The following is a 20510-nucleotide window of genomic DNA, read 5'->3' as shown; positions in this document are numbered from 1 at the left end:
CGCGTTTAGCTTTTTTTATTTTTATTTTAGAAAAAAATATTTCGCAACGCACATAAAACGACATCATTCTTTGCTATAACAGCATATCTGCTGTATACAAGCATGTGGAAATCCATTACACTTTTACAGTTTAGTTTTGTATTGTTTTTTTACTGTAAGGAGCTTAGTTGAGCTAGTTTAGTAGCAACTTCCGCTTGTCAATTTGCCAACTTCCGGGGCGACAGCAGGAACTAGTTGTTGGCAACTTCTAGCTTTCAGTTGGCAGTTGGGACATGGACAGAACAAGTAAGTTGTGTCTTATTAAATAAGTAGCCCGCTTGTGTGTTTATGTTTTTATTGATATGCGTTTGGTCTTGCGAACACCGCTCACTGGTGCACGTTGTGTGATGATGTGGCTAATAGGGTCGCTGTCAATCAGTGCTCCATTCAGCAGCCTCAAACATGGCTCATATATTTAATATTTAACTTACCCAGTTGACCAATAGATGTGTTAACGCGTTTTCAGTCTTTCTTGAAGTACATGTAATTAAATAGTTAGAATTAGCGTGCAATGGTCCGCGTCATCTGGCAGCATTGGCCTTCTGTTATTGTAGTCCATTCATACTCTTTGTGTTGTTTCTCTCTGCAGATGTGCCCCTCTCGGGCCCCGTAGACCTGCCGCTGTCCCTGCTGGAGATGGGATGCTCTGGCAGGTTTGAGCTCATCACACACCAGTTACCTGACCAGCCGTTAGCGCCACAGACCACGGTGAGTTTACAGCAGCATCAACTCAATGGATGCGCTTAACTCTGTGTACTTATACTTATATTCCACTACATTTCAGAGGGCAACATTGTGTTTTTTTTTTTTTTTTACTAGTTACCTGTCCAAAAGTTAGACAAATTATATCATTATTTTCATTAATTGTTCTTATTTTTGTGGAAAATGGCAGATAGATAGATGAATAACATACGTTTGAAATGGTAGATTTCAGTAGATTAAAAAATGACAAGAATGCATGTGGGATATTGTTACATGGTATGCATCTGCTGGCTCACTAAGTAGCTGAATATCTGATTTTATCTTTCCACCACAGCTGCCCCATGGCCTTCCTCCCATCAGCCTGAGCCTGGAGACGGAAGTAGAGAAACAGTTTTTACGGGACGCTGCCTGGCTTCCCATACATGACACAGATTCTGCCTTCCAGAAGTTTCTCCAGTACGTTTCACTGTTAATAATCCAATTACTGCTGGTTAATGATTTGACTGTTTTAAAGCAATGTTGCTGATTCATCCAAGTCATTCTGTTTTCGTCGTCCTCACCAGGGTGACTCAGAGAGAAATTAACGTCGACTCTCTAATCAACTGCGCTCCGTCTGCACTTCACTCTGGAGTCTCTGTTGTCAGGGATCCAACCACAGGGATGCTGCTTGACTTCACCGAGGTACCTCACAAATACACTGTTTATAACGCATAGTATCTTCTAGAGCTCAAACTACACGTTTTTTGAGGATCAAGTAATGGTTTTAGTCGCTTCAGCCTCTCAGATGTGATTATTTGCTGCCTTTTTGTTTGTGTGGCAACATAAATATCTTTAGGGTGTTGACTATCTGTTAGATGACACAAGGATTTCAATATGTAAACTCGCACTTTGGAAAATTGTGGTACTACTCTTATATTATTACTGAAAAGAAATGTTGTGGAATAACTATATTATTGTAGAATCCATCCATTAGACTTTGCCCATTGTGTTGCTTTCAGCAATTTAGAGTTTATTCAGCTGTTCTGTCTTTAATTAATCTTGAGGTGTTACTGGAGAACACCAGCCTGTCAGCAAAGAACTCGCTCTCATTACAACGCCAACCCGGGCCTCCTTCAGAGAGCCTCAGAGGAAGCAACACTAACTACCCTTTCCGCCCCGGTGAGACAGATCTGTTCAAAGCATTTCTTTTTTCCAGTGATGTCATCCTTTATTTTACCTTGCCTTGTTCATGTTTGCAATTGGGGTGTTTTCACTTTGTCGGTAAACATGTTGCGATGATGGTCTTTGCAGGAGGAATGGAGGAGGAGGAGCTTACTCTGGACCAAATAAAGAAGAAATCTGAGCTGGAGGAGGACATAGACTTTGAGAATGGTGATTTTTAACTTTCAGTTTTGTAAAAAAAATGGTGAGACTTTTGTTTTTATTTCAGCTCTTTATGTTTGAATGTATTATTTTCTTCTTGTAGATTTACTCAGAGTCCCGCCTGGATTCAAAGCAGGGATGGATTTCACCGATAAAGGTTAGATATCATACTTTTCTATGAAAACACAATCCTACAGGGTTTAAAAAATAATTATCTATATTTTTTTAATGTGTATCCTGAAGATGCCAAAGTGGCAAAAGCAGAGGTCAACCTCATGTCCCTCCTGTCCACATTGGGTGACATCACTGACTTGCAACTTGAGGCAGAGGAGAAAGAGGAAGGCAAAGGAAGTCAGGAAGCTCCCAAGCTGCCCAGAACAAACAGCCTTGAAGACCTGGGTGTCAAGGTGCAGATTGTATTCACAGTAGTCCCTTACTGCAGCTATTCTACATGTAAAATGATGTACGATGGGTAATTTTGCAGACTGAAAATGAATAGCTCTGTAATACAGTCCTTCCTTTACCAAACCACGGTATTACTGCAATAAATACAATCTAAATTCCAACAATGCTAAAGGATAACTGCAGTGAAATCTTGTTTTTTCCTGCTCTGTCATCAGGATGTTGTGTCATCCTCGACTCCCTCAGAGAAAGGAAAAGATGAGAAATCAAAGCCTAAAGAGAACCCGGAGACAAATAAGAAATGGGCCATCCCTGTCAACATAACGGCACCCTGCGATGATTTCTATAAACGCATCCCCAACCCGGCGTTCAAGGTGGGTATTCTAGAAACCATCCTGGTAAAAAGATACAACATGATGTTTGCCTAATTTGTATTAATGCAACCTTCAAACTATTTACTCGTGAGTGTCCGGTGATAACTGATATCTGTTTCTCTGCTCTCTTCTGCTCCAGTGGCCGTTTGAGCTGGATGTCTTCCAGAAACAGGCCATCCTGAGGCTGGAGGCTCACGACTCGGTGTTTGTGGCCGCGCACACGTCGGCCGGCAAAACGGTGGTGGCCGAATACGCCATCGCTCTCTCACAGAAACACATGACAAGGTCTGTAGGGGAGGTTTGCTCTTCTGATTAAGACATTTTAAACTTTGGCTAAGGCATGAAAAATGTCAGCTCATTCAAATAAAATGCCTATCTGTCATTCTGAAGGGCTTCTGCTTTATGAGCATCTTTTTCTTCTCGCTTTCTACGGAAATGTTTTGACAAGTTTTCACCACCATCAGTGAGGAATGTAGAGTATATAAAGTAGGACTCCCAAGTATTTTAACATCTTTCCTTTCCTTTGACAGGACCATCTACACCTCTCCCATCAAAGCCCTGTCCAACCAGAAGTTCAGAGACTTTAAAACCACCTTCGGAGATGTCGGACTCCTGACGGGCGACGTTCAGCTCAGTCCTGAATCTTCATGCCTCATCATGACCACTGAGATCCTCAGGTACCCGCGCTGTTTTGTTATAGATATTAAATCAATATTCTGAATTCAACTCGAAGGAGCCTTTAGGTTTATTTCTCTCTTCTAGGTCCATGCTTTACAACGGCTCGGAGGTCATCAGAGACTTGGAGTGGGTGATCTTTGACGAGGTTCACTACATCAACGATGCCGAGGTCAGCAACGACTCCCACTGCTTTCTGTATGTTTCATTCTGATTTTACCGTTGAACTCAAGAATAACAGTGTTTTATCTCTTCTCTGTTTCCCTCAGAGAGGGGTTGTCTGGGAGGAGGTTTTGATTATGCTTCCCGATCACGTCAGCATCATTCTCCTCAGCGCCACGGTGCCAAACGCTCTGGAGTTTAGCGAGTGGATCGGGTGGGTGCCCTCAACATTAGATTGCACAAACGACTGTCGAGCTTCTAATATTAATCTCACTCTTTGTATCTTTTTGAATGCTTATTTTGTTATTCCCAGTCGCATAAAGAAGAAGCACATTTACGTGATCAGCACAATGAAGAGACCTGTGCCTTTGGAGCATTACCTGTACACGGGAAACAGCACCAAGACGCAGAAAGAGATGTTCCTGCTGCTGGATGCTACAGGAAACTTCCTCACTAAAGGGTACAAGACGAAAGCTGCGTGGACCTTCATTAGATGATTGTTATTTCAGTCTAGTAACTCATAACGGAGGTTTATCTGCTTGTTGTTCAGGTACTACGCAGCTGTCGATGCCAAGAAGGAGCGCACCAGCAAACACGCTCAATCGTTTGGCACGAAAAGTACTTCTCACAGCACCACAGCCAGTCAGGTAATTCCCTCCCTTTCTCTCACGTCGCTGCTTTTTGATTTTCTGTCTCGCTTCACGTTCTCGCCCCTCTCCGCATTTTTTCCCCCCAGGACCGATCGGTGTGGCTCACCCTCCTGCACTTCCTGTCCCAGCGGCAGCAGACGCCGGTGGTCGCGTTCACCTTCTCCCGGACGCGGTGCGATGACAACGCCCGCTCGCTGGACTCCATGGACATGACCACCTCCATAGAGAAGGCCGAGATCCACTCCTTCTTCCAGAAGAGCATGAGTCGCCTACGGGGAGGAGACAGGCAGCTGCCTCAGGTATGAAAAAACAGTCGGCTTGGCCCTCAGATTTTTTTTCTCCTCTGGCTTTTACTGTTATGGGATGATGAAATTCAGTTTATTATTAATATTTAATGGTCATTTGGGAACGGGAAGGGAAATTCTCTATTTTGATGGTACGTACGATGCAGCGGGCAACTACCTTGTTATGGACCCGTCTGGTTAGCAATATTTTTGCTATAAAGCATCACAGGGAGGCTCAGAGATATAGCAAGTCGTCCTCCAATCGGAAGAACAGAGGTTCGATCCATGGCTTTTACAGTCCACACAAGTGTACTCGGGCAAGCAGCTGAACCCCAAATGAACCCCCTCGAAAAATCTTTACTAGTGCATTGTGATGCCAACACTGTCAAATGCCATGTTTAGATCTTGGTCATGAGGGACCTGTTGAAGAGGGGCATTGCCGTCCATCATAGTGGAATCCTGCCAATACTGAAGGAGGTCATTGAGATGCTCTTCTCACGAGGTCTCGTAAAGGTGAGTCAGAACATCACATTCAACACATTTAACAGCAACATAGTAAACCTTTTTATCTGTTCCTTCAAGCATAAACTTAAACTAATACGTCTGCATCCCATCAGGTGCTGTTTGCCACCGAGACGTTTGCAATGGGAGTGAACATGCCCGCCAGGACTGTCGTGTTTGACAGCATTAGGAAACACGACGGCACCGGCTTCAGAAATCTGCTGCCAGGTTTGATGCTCTCCGTGTCTCTCTGTCTGACGAACCCAGCATATATTATGCTCTTTCATCTCTGAGGATGAATGGGAGTTGAGGAAAAAACAACTACTTATGATATGTCTTTTTATGTTTCGAAACCCTCAGGTGAGTATATTCAGATGGCGGGCAGGGCAGGCAGGAGAGGTCTGGACGCCACAGGCACCGTCATCATTCTGTGTAAAGCCGGAGTCCACGAGATGGCAGATCTGCATGTCATGATGCTGGTGAGGCTCTGACACAACCTTTTTTTTATATCATTTGGTGTGGTATTAAATCTGTCAGCCAATATTACAAAATATGAATAATGTCTCAAAGCAGATCATCCTGTTTGTTACGTGCTGCACGCTGAGTCATCCGTTTAACATTTAGCCGTACAGTTGAGCCGAGTGGGCTATTTTAACTCGCTCTCACTTGGAGAGGAATGTGTTGATTTCAGTGTGCTCTTCAACAAAAATAGCCCAGAGCTTATCCACTTGCATTGTATTTGTTTGCAATAGACGTCTTCATTGCCAGACTGTTGCTAGGGCAACGGCTTTGGTGCAAGTTTACTTCCTCAGCTACTGCGTTAACAAACCAGGCACAACAGGAACTACAGAGGGGTCCATTAAGAATACATACAGCTAGTGATAATTAATTTCTCAGTCATATTCAAGGAGAGTTGGCATTGATTTAAATGTAAATTTAAATTAGTCGGTTTTTAGGACTCAGTGAACCAAAAACAACCCTTTTTAAATCACTGGCATTAAAATATAAGTCTGGTCTTTATTCAATATTTCCATGGATTCAGATTCTTTTATTGACGCGGTCCTCTTTGTCTGGCTCAGGGTAAACCCACCACCCTCCAGTCCCAGTTCAGACTGACCTACACCATGATCCTCAACCTGCTGCGAGTCGAAGCCCTCCGCGTGACCGACATGATGAGGAGGAGCTTTTCTGAGAGCCACAGGGACACTCAGGTAACGTACACCTGGGGTTGATTCCAAATGCAATACTTTACACATAATTATTGTGCATACTGGCTCACTGGAATGACTGTGAAACACTCAAAAGAATGGCACCATATTTATATTTGACGTGTCGACCCATGTGTTTATAAAAGCTCTCCGTTTGCTCCTCTCTTCGTCGTGCTCTTCCTCCGCCTGTAGGCCCACGAGAAGAGGATCAGCCAGCTGAAGCAGATGGTGTCTTCTCTGCCTCCTCTGGACACGGAAGGCCAGCCGTCCGACATGTTGCCTTATTACCACACTGTGAAGGAGCTACGAACCACCACTGAGGCCCTCCAGGTACACAAATACACACACAGAAACAGAGATCGTATTGATGCAGCTTCAATATGCCGCTTGCTACATTTCCCTCCCTGCTGTCTCTGGTTTCAGCGCGCCATTCTGGAGTCCGTCAACGGGCTGAAAGCTCTGTCTGTGGGTCGAGTCGTGGTGGTGAACAACAAGCAGCATCTCAACGCCCTGGGAGTTATCCTACAGGTGTGTGTGTGTTGTGTGTTGTGTGTGTGTGTGTTTCATGATGGCTTGAAGAGCAGCAGCAGATGGAAACAAACATTCATCACTCTCTACACGTCTTAGTTTTTTTGATTTTATAGTTAAATCTCAAAAACCTCTTTTGCAAGGGAGACATGGCGAAGGTCACTGCTTAAAACGCTGAGTTCATCACTTTGTGCTTAATTTTTTCTTTTTTGTCATGTTCTAAGTCGGTTGTTGCTATAGTTTCCGCCTGCTTTCCCCAGAGATCACTAAGTAATCCGACAACTAGAATTGTAATCTTTTAGGTCATCCTGCATTATGAGGTTTTCCTTGCTGTAAGTAAATATAAAATTTTAAAGTAGAGCAAGTCTCTTAGCATAAGAAATCAATGTAAAACTATATATATCAGACGACACCTACTCAGGGTCATGTGGGTCAGGAGCCTATCCCAGCATGCAGTCGGGCAAAAGGCAACATTGAAGTAGGATTGATCACCAGTCTCTCTTGGCATCTCCTCCATTTCTCCTCCATCTCTCCATTCCAGGTGTCCAACGACTCTGTGAATCGCACCTTCACGGCTCTCGTCATCTGTGAGAAGGGCAACGAGGAAGAGGAGGGAAAAGGAAACGCCAACAACGCTTTGCCTCACCTCTACAACACGGCTCTCTTCGTACCGGAAGGTTTGTCGACAGACATGACGTCACCTTTTTTTTTACGTCATTTTGCAGAGAGTGTAACGGGAGTGTGACCGTGTCTGATGGCTGTTTGGTTTTTTTCAGGCCCTTGCAGCCACACGGTGCAGAAGCTGAAGCTTCAGGACATCTCGGCCATCACGGTGAAAACCCTCAAAGTGATTCCAGACAGGATTATCGACAACTACAACAAGAGGCAGCAGCCGCGATTCAAGTGTGTGAGAGAGCTTGGTGGATGTCTTGTGGGTCTGAAATATTGTACCTTGCCCTACATGTATTTACAGGAGGGCTCTGACCCCATAATGACCTCCTGAAAACCATATTTAACCTTTTGTGGTTCTGCGTCTACCAATAGTTTCATGCTTTTCTCCTGACTGACAGTTGGTGGCGATAGAGCTCCAAGAAACATAGTACACTCCAAGAAAGACAGTGAAGAAGACTGCTAGCTAGTACACATCAAAATATCAGTTTTTTTTATTGTCCATTATGTATATCGCAAAAGTAAACCACCGTTTATGTCTTTGTATCACACGACTAAGCACCGTTGCTCTACCCTTTTTGTTTTCTCTCCTTCTTCTTTTAGGCTCGATCCTCCCGGCCAAGCCATCTCCACTGCAACCCAGGAGCTCCTGCGATTGGCCGAGGCCAACCCCAGCGGCATGGCGGCCCTCGACCCCGTGAACGACCTCCAGCTGAAGAGCGTCGACGTGGTGGAGAACTCCATGAGGCGCCGTGTGCTGCAGGACAGCCTCAGAGAGTTCAACTGCATCCACTCGCCCACGTTCGCCGAGCAGGTTAGTTGATCTGTTAACTGCTGAGAAAGCACTCTTTTTAATAAAAAGAGTTATTTATATATATATATATATATATATATATATATATATATATATATATATATATTTAGATGCATTATGCAAGTGAGTCATTTCACTGTGGGTTTAATAAAGACCTCAAATTCTTTTGTGCAACTACTGCATATTTATGAAGCTAATTAACTTCATACCCTTACATAAGATACTTAACAATTGGCCCACTTTTGATGCCTCCTCTCATTTCTCCCAGCATCACTTTCCTTTTTATCCTTCCATCACTTCTCTGGTTCCACAACAATAACATCACACTCACAGCCACAAGATTTCTCCTTTTTGCGTCCGCGTGTCCCGTCTTCTGTGGCAGCCTTGTCGAGGAGATAAGATGCGCGAACCGGAGCCGGCTGTTTCTATAATTACCCATATAGGCTCATAGCCGCGGCTCATCACTGTCTCGCGGGCTCGGCGTGTCGTTGGAGCCGTGTCACGCACAATCTCTCGTTAGTTTGCAAGATAACAAGCTCATACTCGCGGTATCACTCCTCTCCTCATCGCCGTTGATTCTTGGGTCTTTATGAGGCATTGTGAGTATTATTGAAGCGGTGGTTAATGTGCAAGCTGTTAGTATACAGTAATTGGCCACAGTGTATCATTATTCACCAAGGGACTTCTCTGTGCTGTCAATGAGAGAACAATAGGCAATATTTCCTCTCTTGGTGTTTTTTTGTTGCACTGAAATCAGGTCAAGTGCTGCAGTGCTGTTGTTATTACTCAAGTTAAGTAACCTTTCTTTCTGTGTGTGTGTGTGTGTGTGTGTGTGTGTGTGTGTGTGTGTGTGTGTGTGTGTGTGTGTGTGTGTGTGTGTGTGTGTGTGTGTGTGTGTGTGTGTGTGTGTGGGGTGTGTGGGGTGTGTGGGGTGTGTGGGGTGTGTGGGGTGTGTGGGGTGTGTGTGGTGTGTGTGGTGTGTGTGGTGTGTGTGGTGTGTGTGGTGTGTGCTTCAGTTTGCTCGAGTTGAGGAGAGGATGAGGGTGCAGGAGGAGCTGGACACGCTGCTTTTCCTGGTGTCGGACCAGTCTCTGTCCCTGCTGCCTGAATACCACCAGAGGATCAAGGTTTGGACGTTTGACTCGCTGTCCTGACCTGTTTCTGTCGGGCAGTTTTTATTTCTGAAGAGTGGCTTTGTAAACTTCTTCTCTCTGAGATAGCATTTTGATTTTTTCCTGCTGGTCTCCGTCAGGTGCTGCAGGACCTCCAGTACGTGGACAGCAGCGGGGCGGTGCAGCTGAAAGGCCGCGTGGCCTGTCAGATCAGCAGCCACGAGCTGCTGCTGACCGAGCTGCTGTTCGAGAACGCCCTGAGCCCGCTGGCGCCCGAGGAGAGCGCCGCCCTGCTGTCCTGTTTGATATTCACACAGAACACGCAGGTGGAGCCGCACATTACCAACACACTGCAGGAGGTAAGGAGGAAGTGGCTCGTCTGTGCACTGACTTACAGTACAGACTTTGCCTTCGCCAGCGGTGACTCACACACACACACACTCTCACACACACACACACACACACACACACACACACTGGCTCTCACTATCACATTGTACCTCGTCTCCCTGCAGAAAGGACAATAAGGGCACTTCACCTGACTCATCCCAGTCACGCTCTCACTTAATAATTCACCCGTCTGTCAAATATGCCTCTCTTATGTCAGTGTGTGTTGTGAACGGGCCCCCGATACATGAAAGGGCTTTAAGAGGGCCTGAATTAGTGATGGCCGAGCTCTGTAGACCTGCGATATGAGAGCAGATGTGCCACGGTACAGATTGTAAAACAGATTTCTTGAACATCACAAAAGGGGGCCAGAGAGGCGATGCATTTAAATCGTTTTTCCAGTCTAACTTGCTCTTTCCTATCCGTTTTTTTTTTTTTTCCCCATCTCTCTCTGCTCTCTGTGTCTCTTTGTATTTTCCCCTACAGGGCATCGATCGGGTGCTGTCAGTGGCTAAGCGTATCGGAGAGCTGCAGAGGGATTGTGGGATACCACAGACAGCTGAGGAGTTTGTTGGCCAGTTCAAGTTTGGCCTGACAGAGGTGGTGTACTGCTGGGCCAGAGGCATGGTGAGGCTTTTCTCTTTGTTGTAGCACTTCATGGTGGCCTCATTTACATCAGGTATTAACAAGCAAATTTAATACCCAAAGCCAGTATTACGTTTGAAAGACGTAGGTATTAATCAGGCGGGGAGGTTCTAAACAATGATGCTCTTAAGCATTGTGGGAATTGTATGATTTAGGACCTCTCAGCCTCTTCTGCATTGATTTTGAAATAACAAGCTGTACGGCCTATCCAAGCAGTTTAAAGGTTAAACTAAGATTAAAGCTGCCACAATTGTTTTTTATACTGTTTAAGATCTCAAAGCTTGAGTTATTTTTGTCTGTGTGTTTATATATTTTTACCTCACCCGCACATTCAATTTCCTGGTACCATCTCACATTGACATGTCTCACCTCCCTCCTCCCGTCTCACTCCCGCCCCCCCGTCTACAGCCGTTCGCAGAGATCGCCCAGCTGACGGACGTCCAGGAGGGCACGGTGGTCCGTTGCATCCAGCGCCTGGACGAGGTGCTGAAGGAGGTGCGACAGGCCGCCCGCATCGTGGGTGACTCCGTCCTGGGGAGCAAGATGGAGAAGGCCTCCCTGGCCATCCGCAGGGACATCGTCTTCACCGCCTCCCTCTACACCCACTGAGAGAAGGAGGGTGAAGGAGAGGTGCGCCGCCCGCAGCCAAGTGTTTCTTTGTGTGAAAGGTGTGAGAAAGACAGAGACACACATGTGGGGGAGGTAAAAGGAGATGGTTCTTATTAACACGTGCTGTATGTGCCTGCAAAAACATGTTTACATGAAAATTCCTTGACCACGAAGAAGAGAATGAGTTTTAGCAGCGAGCTACAGACTGTGGGAATGAACTTAAAATCTGTAATTTATTGTACAGTAATAAAAAAAAAAATCTGTGTTCCAGATGTTTGTCTCACATGTGTATAGAAATTAAAATGAAAGGTTTTCCAGGATTTTCTGACATCCTGTCAACATTTATATATATATTTAAAAAAAAAAAAAAAAATTTAAAAAGCCATCTCAGGACGATATGCGCGTGAGGAAAACACGAGGTGGTGAAGCGTCACGCGGGGAAAGAAAGAGAGCCGCGAGTCTTTGTTGAGCTGCGATGGGATGCTCGAGCACGGTGCGTGTGCAGGTTCCCCCAATCCGGGCTGTCACTTTAAGACAACGATAGCATTGTGTCTGATTAATTCAATGTACGGCGATGCGTTAGAGGAGAGACCCGGTTAGACCGCACGGAGGAACGGGAGAAACGCACCGCGCTGGAGAGACACACACGTGAAGTTATTACAGTAAATCCGTGTGTGCGTGTGCGTTTTCTAAAAGATGAAGACGTCTTGAGGATGGGTTGTTTGGAGTAAGTCCGCATCATCGAAAGGAGGGATTTCTTTTTTTTTTTTTTTTCCCACCATCAGCTTGGAGTAAAAATACACCAGAGGAGGGAGGATAGAAGATCGGAAGGCATGTCGTCGGAAAAACACGGTGAGCGGTTTTTAATTGTGTTTAAATAAGGCGTATATTCGAAGCCTAATTGGCAGCCTAATTGAGCCACTTCTTGATGCGACGATGTGGGTTAATCTTTTAAAAACGGACCATTTCTGTTTGATGCGCGGATACATATCGCCCCCCCTCCCCTTCCCAGCTGCCCCCCTTGTCAACATCTCTGTCCGCTGTTTATCTGCACAGCGCTGTTTCTCCAGGATGCTGCACCGCTGTGTGGGTGCAGCATCCTGGGGAGGGAATAAGCCACCACAGGGCCTCTTTATTTCCTCCACGGTGCTCAATGGAGACTTTAAAGTGACATTATCACACTTTATGTGACTGTATTTGCATCTGAAGTTATTTAATTTATGTTCTGCTTCAAAACGGACTTTTAATGACAGTTATACAGCTTTAAAATGTAGTGTTTTCTCTCTCTTTGTGTCTCATTATCATTACGCGCAGGCCTACGTAGGCTCCATCCGACTGTAGACATCGGTGTGGGTGTCCTCTGCGCGTGCACGCCTTCGCTCGCGCGTGTTTAACAGCCCTTAATTAATAACGACGCGAAACGTGTCGCGTTGCTGTTAATGAAGGCGACTTCCTGCTTCTGCCCCCCTCGTCCATTGTTTCGGGGCGTTAAAGCGCCAACCAATGATGGAGCAGCAGCTTTACAGCAACGACATAAAAGAATACATGTCATGATGAAACGCGTTAAAGGCTGCACACCTGAATGCTGTCTCCTAATCAACCATGTGTGGCCCCATAATCCATCACTGATGCGAATAAAATGACTACAGCAGGCCTACAGTAGCCTATAATGTTATCAATGGGAATGATGACCTCGGGCCATGTGAAATTCAGGATGTGTTTCACATTATGATCTTAAGCTTTCTTAAATCTAACCTGGGGTTAATTTACACCTGCAGTAACCGATGAAAACCTGCAGTAGGCCTATTTATAATAATAGAATAAGCCAATTCATTCAATCAAACATTACAGCAGTGGTAGCGGAAACACCTGGCGGAGTTCATCCTTCTAGTGTTTATTTAGTTAAAATAAACGCATTTGCTTCCATTTGTGTTGGTAAAATGGTAAAAGCAATGAAACAATTACAATCTTGATTAGAAACTAGTGTTAAATCAATAGTAATTAACAAACTAATGTGTAATAACATTATGGCTAGGAATGGATCATTAGCCCACTTCTTAGGAGAAGATGTATAATTCAGTATATTCCATCAAAAACCTGCTATTTTGGTCTTAAAATCATTCCCCTTTGATAAATAACACTTGATATCAGTTTGTGAACAGTGATAGCCTTGATCCATTTCTGGCAGCTCATACAAAATGTCTCTTTTAATGGAAATACCTGCTGCATCACCAGCTGAGTTGTTTAAAGCCGATGTTTCTTACATTTTAAAATGCATCATCTTTCGTCCGTACAGTCCTGTCGTGAGAGAGGTCGCCTTTAAAACGGAGACACACCGTGTGTTTTGTCTCTCGTGTTTGCCAAGCTGCTCATCTCATCACGTCATGCCCTTTTAAAGGTGTCCCTTGCCTCGTCCTCGCTCCTTTCCCCTCTTGTCGGTTTCTGGTCCATTTCCTGCTTGTGACAGAGTCGGGCGACTCTTATGTAAAGCCGGTCCCCGAGCACAAGTCGTCATCCCTCATCACTCAGCCGCTCTGCTCTCCGACTGCCTCCTGCTCTCCTTCCTCTGTCCCATCAAATTCTTCCTCCTCCTCCTTCCTCACCTCCATCTATCTCCATCTTCTCCTCCTCGTCCCGCCTCATGTCCCTGTCAAACTGGATCACGGTACCCTCGGCCGCATCCCCGCTGTGAAAACACGACACCCCCCATCAGTCATTTTCAGTGTTAAACAAACACAAAGGGAGCGGACGTGCGAGTGTGAGATGTTCAAAAGCAGGAGGAAGATTCAGACAGACAGAAAAAACCTTTAGCTGAAGTTTTTCCGTTTCAGAAATGCCACGTTTCCAACCACTAATAAATATTGTTTTTGAAAGGTGGATGGGAGGGAAAAAGACCTTTCTTTTCTGGAGGTAGAAATGTCAATCACTGTCATCATTAGCACACAGACTACACAGGATTTCTGCCTTTGTGGATGCTGTTTGAAGACTTGCTGAGGAGCCGTGGTCTGTGTAATTGTTTCTCCCCCATCCTCAACAGTGAGATAAGACATATTACATGCAACATGTAACAGTGCTTGAGTTAGATAACATGCTCTCTTTATGCCTTTTCTGTTGTGAATCGTCTCCTACCTGCTGTTTTCTTATCTTCCCTCCCCGTTCCTCTTCTTCTTCTTCCTCTCAGGGCTCGATGACTCTGGCCGTCAGACCATGCAGCCTCCTCCGTACCTCCCCGGCCCGCAAGATCCAAACATGCCGCATCACCCCAACATGCAGCCAGCGCCGGGCAGCCAACCCAACTACCCTCCTCCGCCTCCTCCTCCGGGCTCAGACGGATATCTCCAAGAAACCCAGTTCCACTGCAACCCGATGGGTCCGCAGGGGGCCCCGCAGGGCTACACCGTCCAGACCCAGGGCCCCGGAGGCACCATGACTCACGCCCCAGTAGGATACCTCCACCCGGGCTACCCGCTTCAGCTGCAGCCATGCACGGCTTACGTACCCGTCTACCCCATGGCGTCGGTGAGTAAGAGGCGTGTGACGTGCTTTTAAAGATGTCTGACGCCAGACTGCTGCAGAATTACACCCGGTCGTTGAATATGTTTTACATTGCTTTCCTCCTCATATCACGGATAATAGTTAAATGTTTTTCATCCTACATAGTTTCCTCATGATTTACTAGGATGTTTCTTAAAAAGACATGTAATTTGGTACTAATAATGGGGACAATACAGACAGCGTTCTGTTATCTCAGTTGTGTTCAGCTTGAAATTAGGGAAGAAAACCTCCATCGTTGCCAGTTAGATTGAACCGTGAAGACCTAGAACTGATAACAGCGTCGCTATATTGTTCATGTAATTAGTTCAAAATGACTTTTTCCAGGAAACATCTGACGTTATTCAAAAATGATGAGGAAGCTTCATGTTGTTTTTATGTCATGGGCAGCCAGATCATCAATTTTAGAACACTTCATGTACATTTTTATGATGAGAATGAATCAAACACTTGCGGCAGTGTCTGTAACAGCTAACTTGATAGATGTGGCGTTTATTTACTTATTTTGTTCATTAGGGACTAACAAATCCACAAGCAAGCAGTAAAATATTAAAGCGCCGACCACAAGCTGCAAATTCCCCGGTTCACATCCTTTGTTGCATGTTATCTATCTCTCTTTCCTCTCATTTCCTGTCATGTCTCTGCTGTTATCTATTTAAAGGCATAACATTCACAAAACGTGTAAAAATGGGATCAAACGTCAGCCTGAATTCCTCACAATGGGTAGAAATAAGCGGAGACGAGGCGTTTGCTTTTGAGTAAAATCAGGTTATGAACCAGGGCTCGGGTACTTTTGTACCTATTCATCCAGTTTTGTACAATATTTTTTTTAATATAGCTGCACACGTTCACACGGTGGATAAAACCGTTCCCACCCCTCCCCTGAAGCAAAACTGAAAGTGGTGAAGTTAGACCACAAAATGTGCTTGTGAGTCACCAATCTAGTGACAGTGCTACCGTAAGGTCTCACCTCCCAGTGCACGGAACTGAAAACAAGAGCTGGTGTACGTTGGTGGGCATGCATTCTTCTGCACTGCACTACAGGAAGGTTGGGGAAATGTTATCAAGAGCAAAATGTACATCCACGGCTCTTTAATACATGCAACAGAGACTGTGCACATGCAGCCATCCTCCTCTTTCACTGTGTCGCCTTGCTCCTGTGTCATTGGAGTGGAAAGGCCTTTTGTAAGCCGCTCTCCGACAGCTTTAAGCACTTACTCTCTGTCTTATTTCCTCCCCACGTTCAGGGTCAGCCCTACATGCCGGCCGGTGGAGGGCACCCAGGGATCCCGCCGGGCCAGATTCATCCCATGCAAATGCCACCCAGCATCACCCTAATGGACCGCCGGCCGCCGCATGACTACCTGCCCATCGCCGTGCTCACCACCGTCTGCTGCTTCTGGCCAACAGGCATCATCGCGATCATCAAAGCAGTGCAGGTAAATGCACTCGATGCTATCTTTTGATCTTTGAGTTTTATTAGCATAATGTCACGTTTACCTCATGTAAATGCATGTCTGCCCTTCATTTTATTTTCAGGAATGTACTTGCCTTTTAGAACGACGCCATTGTTAAAGAGATTTATAGTATGCAGAGGGGAAAACCTCACTTTTTTTTTACACACACTGACTGGTGATTCCCTGACTTTTCGTCTAGCGCCACCAGGAGGTTTACATTCGTGTTTTTTTTTGTGTTTTTTTAGTGAAATGTCTCAACGTTAGGAAGAAATGCTATAAAATGTGGTTCAAATTTAAATTTTCCTGCGTCATTGTCCAAATGTCCAAATATGCACCAGATGAAAGACGTTCCCATCAGCATCAGCTTTGTGTTTAGTGGTAATTAGCATATGTTAGCATTCAAACATGCTAAAACTAGACATTAACATGCAAACACTGTCACTGTGAGCATGTTAGCATGCTAATGTCAATGTGTGGACTACACACTAAATGCTTTTTTATTGTACACATAATGATGTTAAAACAGGTGATTTAAATGATATTATGGGTCAAAATGTTCTCCAGCCGCCTACCAACAGTGACGACAGAAGCAAATATGGATTATGACATTGTGTGTTTTCAGCACTTTAAAATAATGTTGAATCAGAAATAAGAAAATGGCCAACAGCAGAAGCAAACTGCCACCTCAGGATTTACATTAACGTTTAAAGAGACTTTATCTTGGGTGAGTGCGCCGCCATTACACTTGAAGTGCATACTTTGAGTGATGTCATGTATACAGTATGACGGTTGCATTAAAAGGCGCGGATGTGAGACACGTAAAGGTTCAGTCTGGTGGCTCTCATACCTCGCGACGCCTGTTGTTTGCCTCTGCAATGGCAGGCAGTGCCGACCAACATGCACACAACAGGCCACATTACGTAACCGCACCATTGTCGGTGCAACAGGACAGAATGGATTTTCTCCTCTGGGCCCGCTCAGCTGGCTTTGAGTTAAGTTGAGCTGACAAGGCATGGGCCCACTGGTCTGAGCCGTATATGTTGTTATGGCGTGTTCATGTAGTGTGGAGTGGCCCCCTTTTTCTGCAACATTCAGGCTGCGCCGCAGTGAAATCGATCCATTCATGGTGTTTTAGACTCTCTCTCCCGCTCCCACTCGTGCATCTTCTTGTTACATAACGTATTTTCTCATTTTCTCCTCTCTCCCACTCACCCACCCCCTCCCTCCCCCCCCCCCCCCCCCCCCCCGCCGCATCACTTAGGTGCGCACGGCGATAGCCAGAGGGGACATGGTGACGGCGGAAATAGCCTCCCGCGAGGCACGCAACTTCTCCTTCATCAGCCTGGCCGTCGGCATCGCCTCCATCGTGCTGTGCACCATCCTCACCGTGGTAGTCATCATCGCCTCGCAGCACCACGACGACGACTGGGAGCCGTAACTCCTCGCAGCGTTGCGTGGCTGATGGGGAAAATCATGGCATATATTAGCTAGCTAACTGCTCTCAATCGTCTGGAGGAAGTAGGAGCACTGAGAATGCAACACAAACTGCTACTGCATCGCCGGCCCACACCGCTCTGACCTAACCTCCTGCCATCAAAACACACACCGACGACCAAAAAACAACCAATCGCAGCTGATGTTCAGACACCAAATACAAGCAGCTGTCAAGCGAAGCCCAGTATTGCTGTTCGTGAAGCTTAATAGTTACATGCAGACACGAGCTTCAAGAGGGAAACAAATGTATTAACAATTAATTTGACGCCGATTCATTCATCAGGATGATGTAGTTACATGAGAGGATAGGTCACTGTGTTAAATATTCCAACAACTACATCTATTAAATGGGCGTGTAGAGTTATTTTTAGTATTGTTAAATGCACATTTTAGTATTAACAGTGTTTTCTTCAACAAAAAAGTGCCATGGTGAAACAGTGTTGACTTACAGAGTAGTATTATTGCTGGCAGAGACTGTCAGACTGATTGAAAGTGTTAGAGAGGGGGGGATCAATACACATTTAACACACCAAATGGAGACTGACAGAGTCTCTAATGTAACCAAACAGAGTATTTATTTCAGATTGGTTGTTCGTATGTTACATGGACATTTTAGCTGGATGAGATGATGCATAATTTATGAATTTCACGTCCGTTGATTTATTTAAAGTCTGTTATTTATTAATTAATTCAGTATCAACCTCGTCTGCTATGATTTATGATGCCACCAGTTTTTGTTGCAGCTGTCTGACACTTTTGAAATTGGCTTAAATTTGATATCTGATGATGATGATGCACTTTGTGGAAACCAGAGGAGACGATGCAGCTGCTTACATTCATAGTTCCTATAGTGCATGATAAATATAAATTTAAGCTAATGGGGCGTCTAGTGCAATAATAGCTTGTCTCCCAGCCGTTGATGGGAATATTTCCTAAATGTTTTTTAGTTTTTTTTTAGCAAACCAGCTACAGTCAAAACAAAAGGGGACAATTTAGATAATCTGTATTTGAAAGTTTGGTTTTGAAATATTGTTTTCGCAAGTATTGTAGAAGTGCGCTGGCCTATTTTGTGTTGCACATCTCTTAGCTGTTTAATCTCTCGGACACCATGTGTGAAACTTTAGTGCAACGTTAGACTTATGAGGCAACATAGCCCTGCATGTCACCCTCAGTTTGTCTCCATTTGTCTTGAATATCGAGGTTTGATGTGCGGCTGTGAGCTCCTTAAACGTTGTTTCACTGTTGTAACGCAGTCAGGGTTCAGGTCGTACCAATACGGTCTCCATAAGGTGGCAGCGGGTGTGCTGTTGTTCATAAGAGCCGACAGAGCTGTAAGTTAACGTTACTGTAGGAATTATTATATGAGGTCCATGGGAGGAACTGAAAATGAATGTTTCCGATAAGAAAGAGAGAGAAAAAATGAATGCCTATACTGTATTGTAGCACTTTCCGCTCTGTGAAATCTTTCCTCTCTCTGTTTGTCTTTCTCCTGTCCACATGAGTTATTGGACCTATTAATATTTCCCTTCCCCTTCCCCCCTTTTCCTCTGTTGGTCCCTATGATGATGCTATTTTTCAAAGAATTATACAGAGATATTTAAAAAAAAAAAAAAGTTTGTTGACAATGATCACTAATAGACATAAATACGGTTTATTCTGTAGTTTATATATTATTATTATTGTTATTATTATTATTGTCAACTGCATTGCATTTGATTATCACTCATGTATGATATAAAGTACATCTGGGCACGTATTTATCAAACATCTAAAAACTAATATTGCCTCTAAAAGCAAATTTAGTATTACATGTGTTTTTTAAAGTCACCTTTATCATTTCTACTGCTTCAGATAACACAGTATTAATTATTACCAATAACATTTAGTACAATCAATCCAAAGCAGTCTCAGAAGATGTGAGGTTCCCTCTATTTATTCACTTCACTCATCTAGGATCTACTCTTCATTTTAATAGCATTTTAAACTATAAGAATGTTGATGAAATAGCTTTAATTAATATGTCTATGGTAGTTCCACTTCATGGGAAATATGCTGGCCCGCTTTCTTGTCAAGAGTTATATGAGAAGATCAAAACCCCTCTCAGGTCTTTGCACGAAATATGAAGCTACATCCAACAGACGCTTAGCTTAGCTTAGCTTAGCATAAAGACTGTAAACAACTAGCTCTGTAACCTCTGTTTCCCCTGTTGCTAAGCTAAGCTAACTAGCTTCCGGCTGTTGTTTGAGATGTATCATATTGGTATCAAGAGAATAGATAAGCGTACTTCCCTAAAATGTCACTATTTGTTTAAGTTATTGAATAGTAGTATTATTGAAGTATTTTTTTCACTTGAGGCCAAAATGTCACTTTTAGCCGTTTGATAAATACAAGCCCTGTCCTTATATGATTGACTCAGTGATATGTCAGTGTTAAAAGAGTAAATGAAGCACAGTATTGTTTCGTATTATTATTGTACAGAGGGCTCTGGCAGTGAGTGTGTGTGTCTACTGAGTCGCTCCTAGCATATCTAGTTTATATACGGTCGCTAGGCTTCATCTCCCTGTGTGCTTTCTGATGGGACTCCTTTGTCCTCGGCAACATCGCTGTTTGCTCACGCACCTGGGAGATGCGTTTTTTTCATTCGTTTCCGTTTTGGAGCTTGTAAATGCGATGGATTGCTTGTTTCAAAGAGCCAAAAATTGCCCGCGTACATGTGGTTCTCTCTTGGGGTTTATTATTCTAATGGTGTACATGGCTGTGTTGCACACGCGTTGGTTGTTTCTGACTTCAGTTGTTTGAATAAATGAATTAAAGAGTCATTTTTGGGTGGTGAACGATGCGCTGGTGAAGGCGGTGTCTCGTTCTTTCTGTCTGCTCTCCCTCC

The 20510-nt window shown here is 44.5% G+C and overlaps 2 protein-coding genes across 2 annotated transcripts; both read left to right on the top strand.

Annotated features, from left to right (window-relative positions):
• Positions 1 to 213: 213 nt before the first annotated feature.
• Positions 214 to 11462, top strand: skic2 (SKI2 subunit of superkiller complex). The gene is made up of 29 exons (XM_084031923.1): positions 214 to 285; positions 629 to 747; positions 1076 to 1197; positions 1305 to 1422; positions 1785 to 1899; positions 2032 to 2112; positions 2207 to 2260; positions 2347 to 2510; positions 2724 to 2879; positions 3019 to 3164; positions 3410 to 3556; positions 3642 to 3726; positions 3824 to 3930; positions 4030 to 4176; positions 4267 to 4363; positions 4453 to 4665; positions 5053 to 5163; positions 5268 to 5379; positions 5512 to 5630; positions 6231 to 6362; positions 6552 to 6689; positions 6783 to 6887; positions 7429 to 7564; positions 7664 to 7790; positions 8160 to 8370; positions 9387 to 9497; positions 9623 to 9841; positions 10356 to 10496; positions 10923 to 11462. Exons 1-29 carry the CDS (start codon positions 273 to 275, stop codon positions 11121 to 11123), a joined length of 3747 nt encoding a protein of 1248 aa, XP_083888049.1. The 5' UTR covers positions 214 to 272; the 3' UTR covers positions 11124 to 11462.
• Positions 11463 to 11801: 339 nt separating this feature from the next.
• Positions 11802 to 20465, top strand: prrt1 (proline-rich transmembrane protein 1). Its single transcript, XM_084031927.1, has 4 exons — positions 11802 to 11975; positions 14305 to 14642; positions 15923 to 16114; positions 17394 to 20465. The coding sequence occupies exons 1-4, from the start codon at positions 11957 to 11959 to the stop codon at positions 17568 to 17570; spliced, it is 726 nt and encodes a 241-aa protein (XP_083888053.1). The 5' UTR covers positions 11802 to 11956; the 3' UTR covers positions 17571 to 20465.
• The last annotated feature ends 45 nt before the right edge of the window (positions 20466 to 20510 follow it).

The sequence above is a fragment of the Eutrigla gurnardus genome, assembly GCF_963514095.1.
Source record: "Eutrigla gurnardus genome assembly, chromosome: 17".
NCBI lineage: Eukaryota > Metazoa > Chordata > Actinopteri > Perciformes > Triglidae > Eutrigla > Eutrigla gurnardus.
This window is presented reverse-complemented; position numbering and strand designations above follow the sequence as displayed.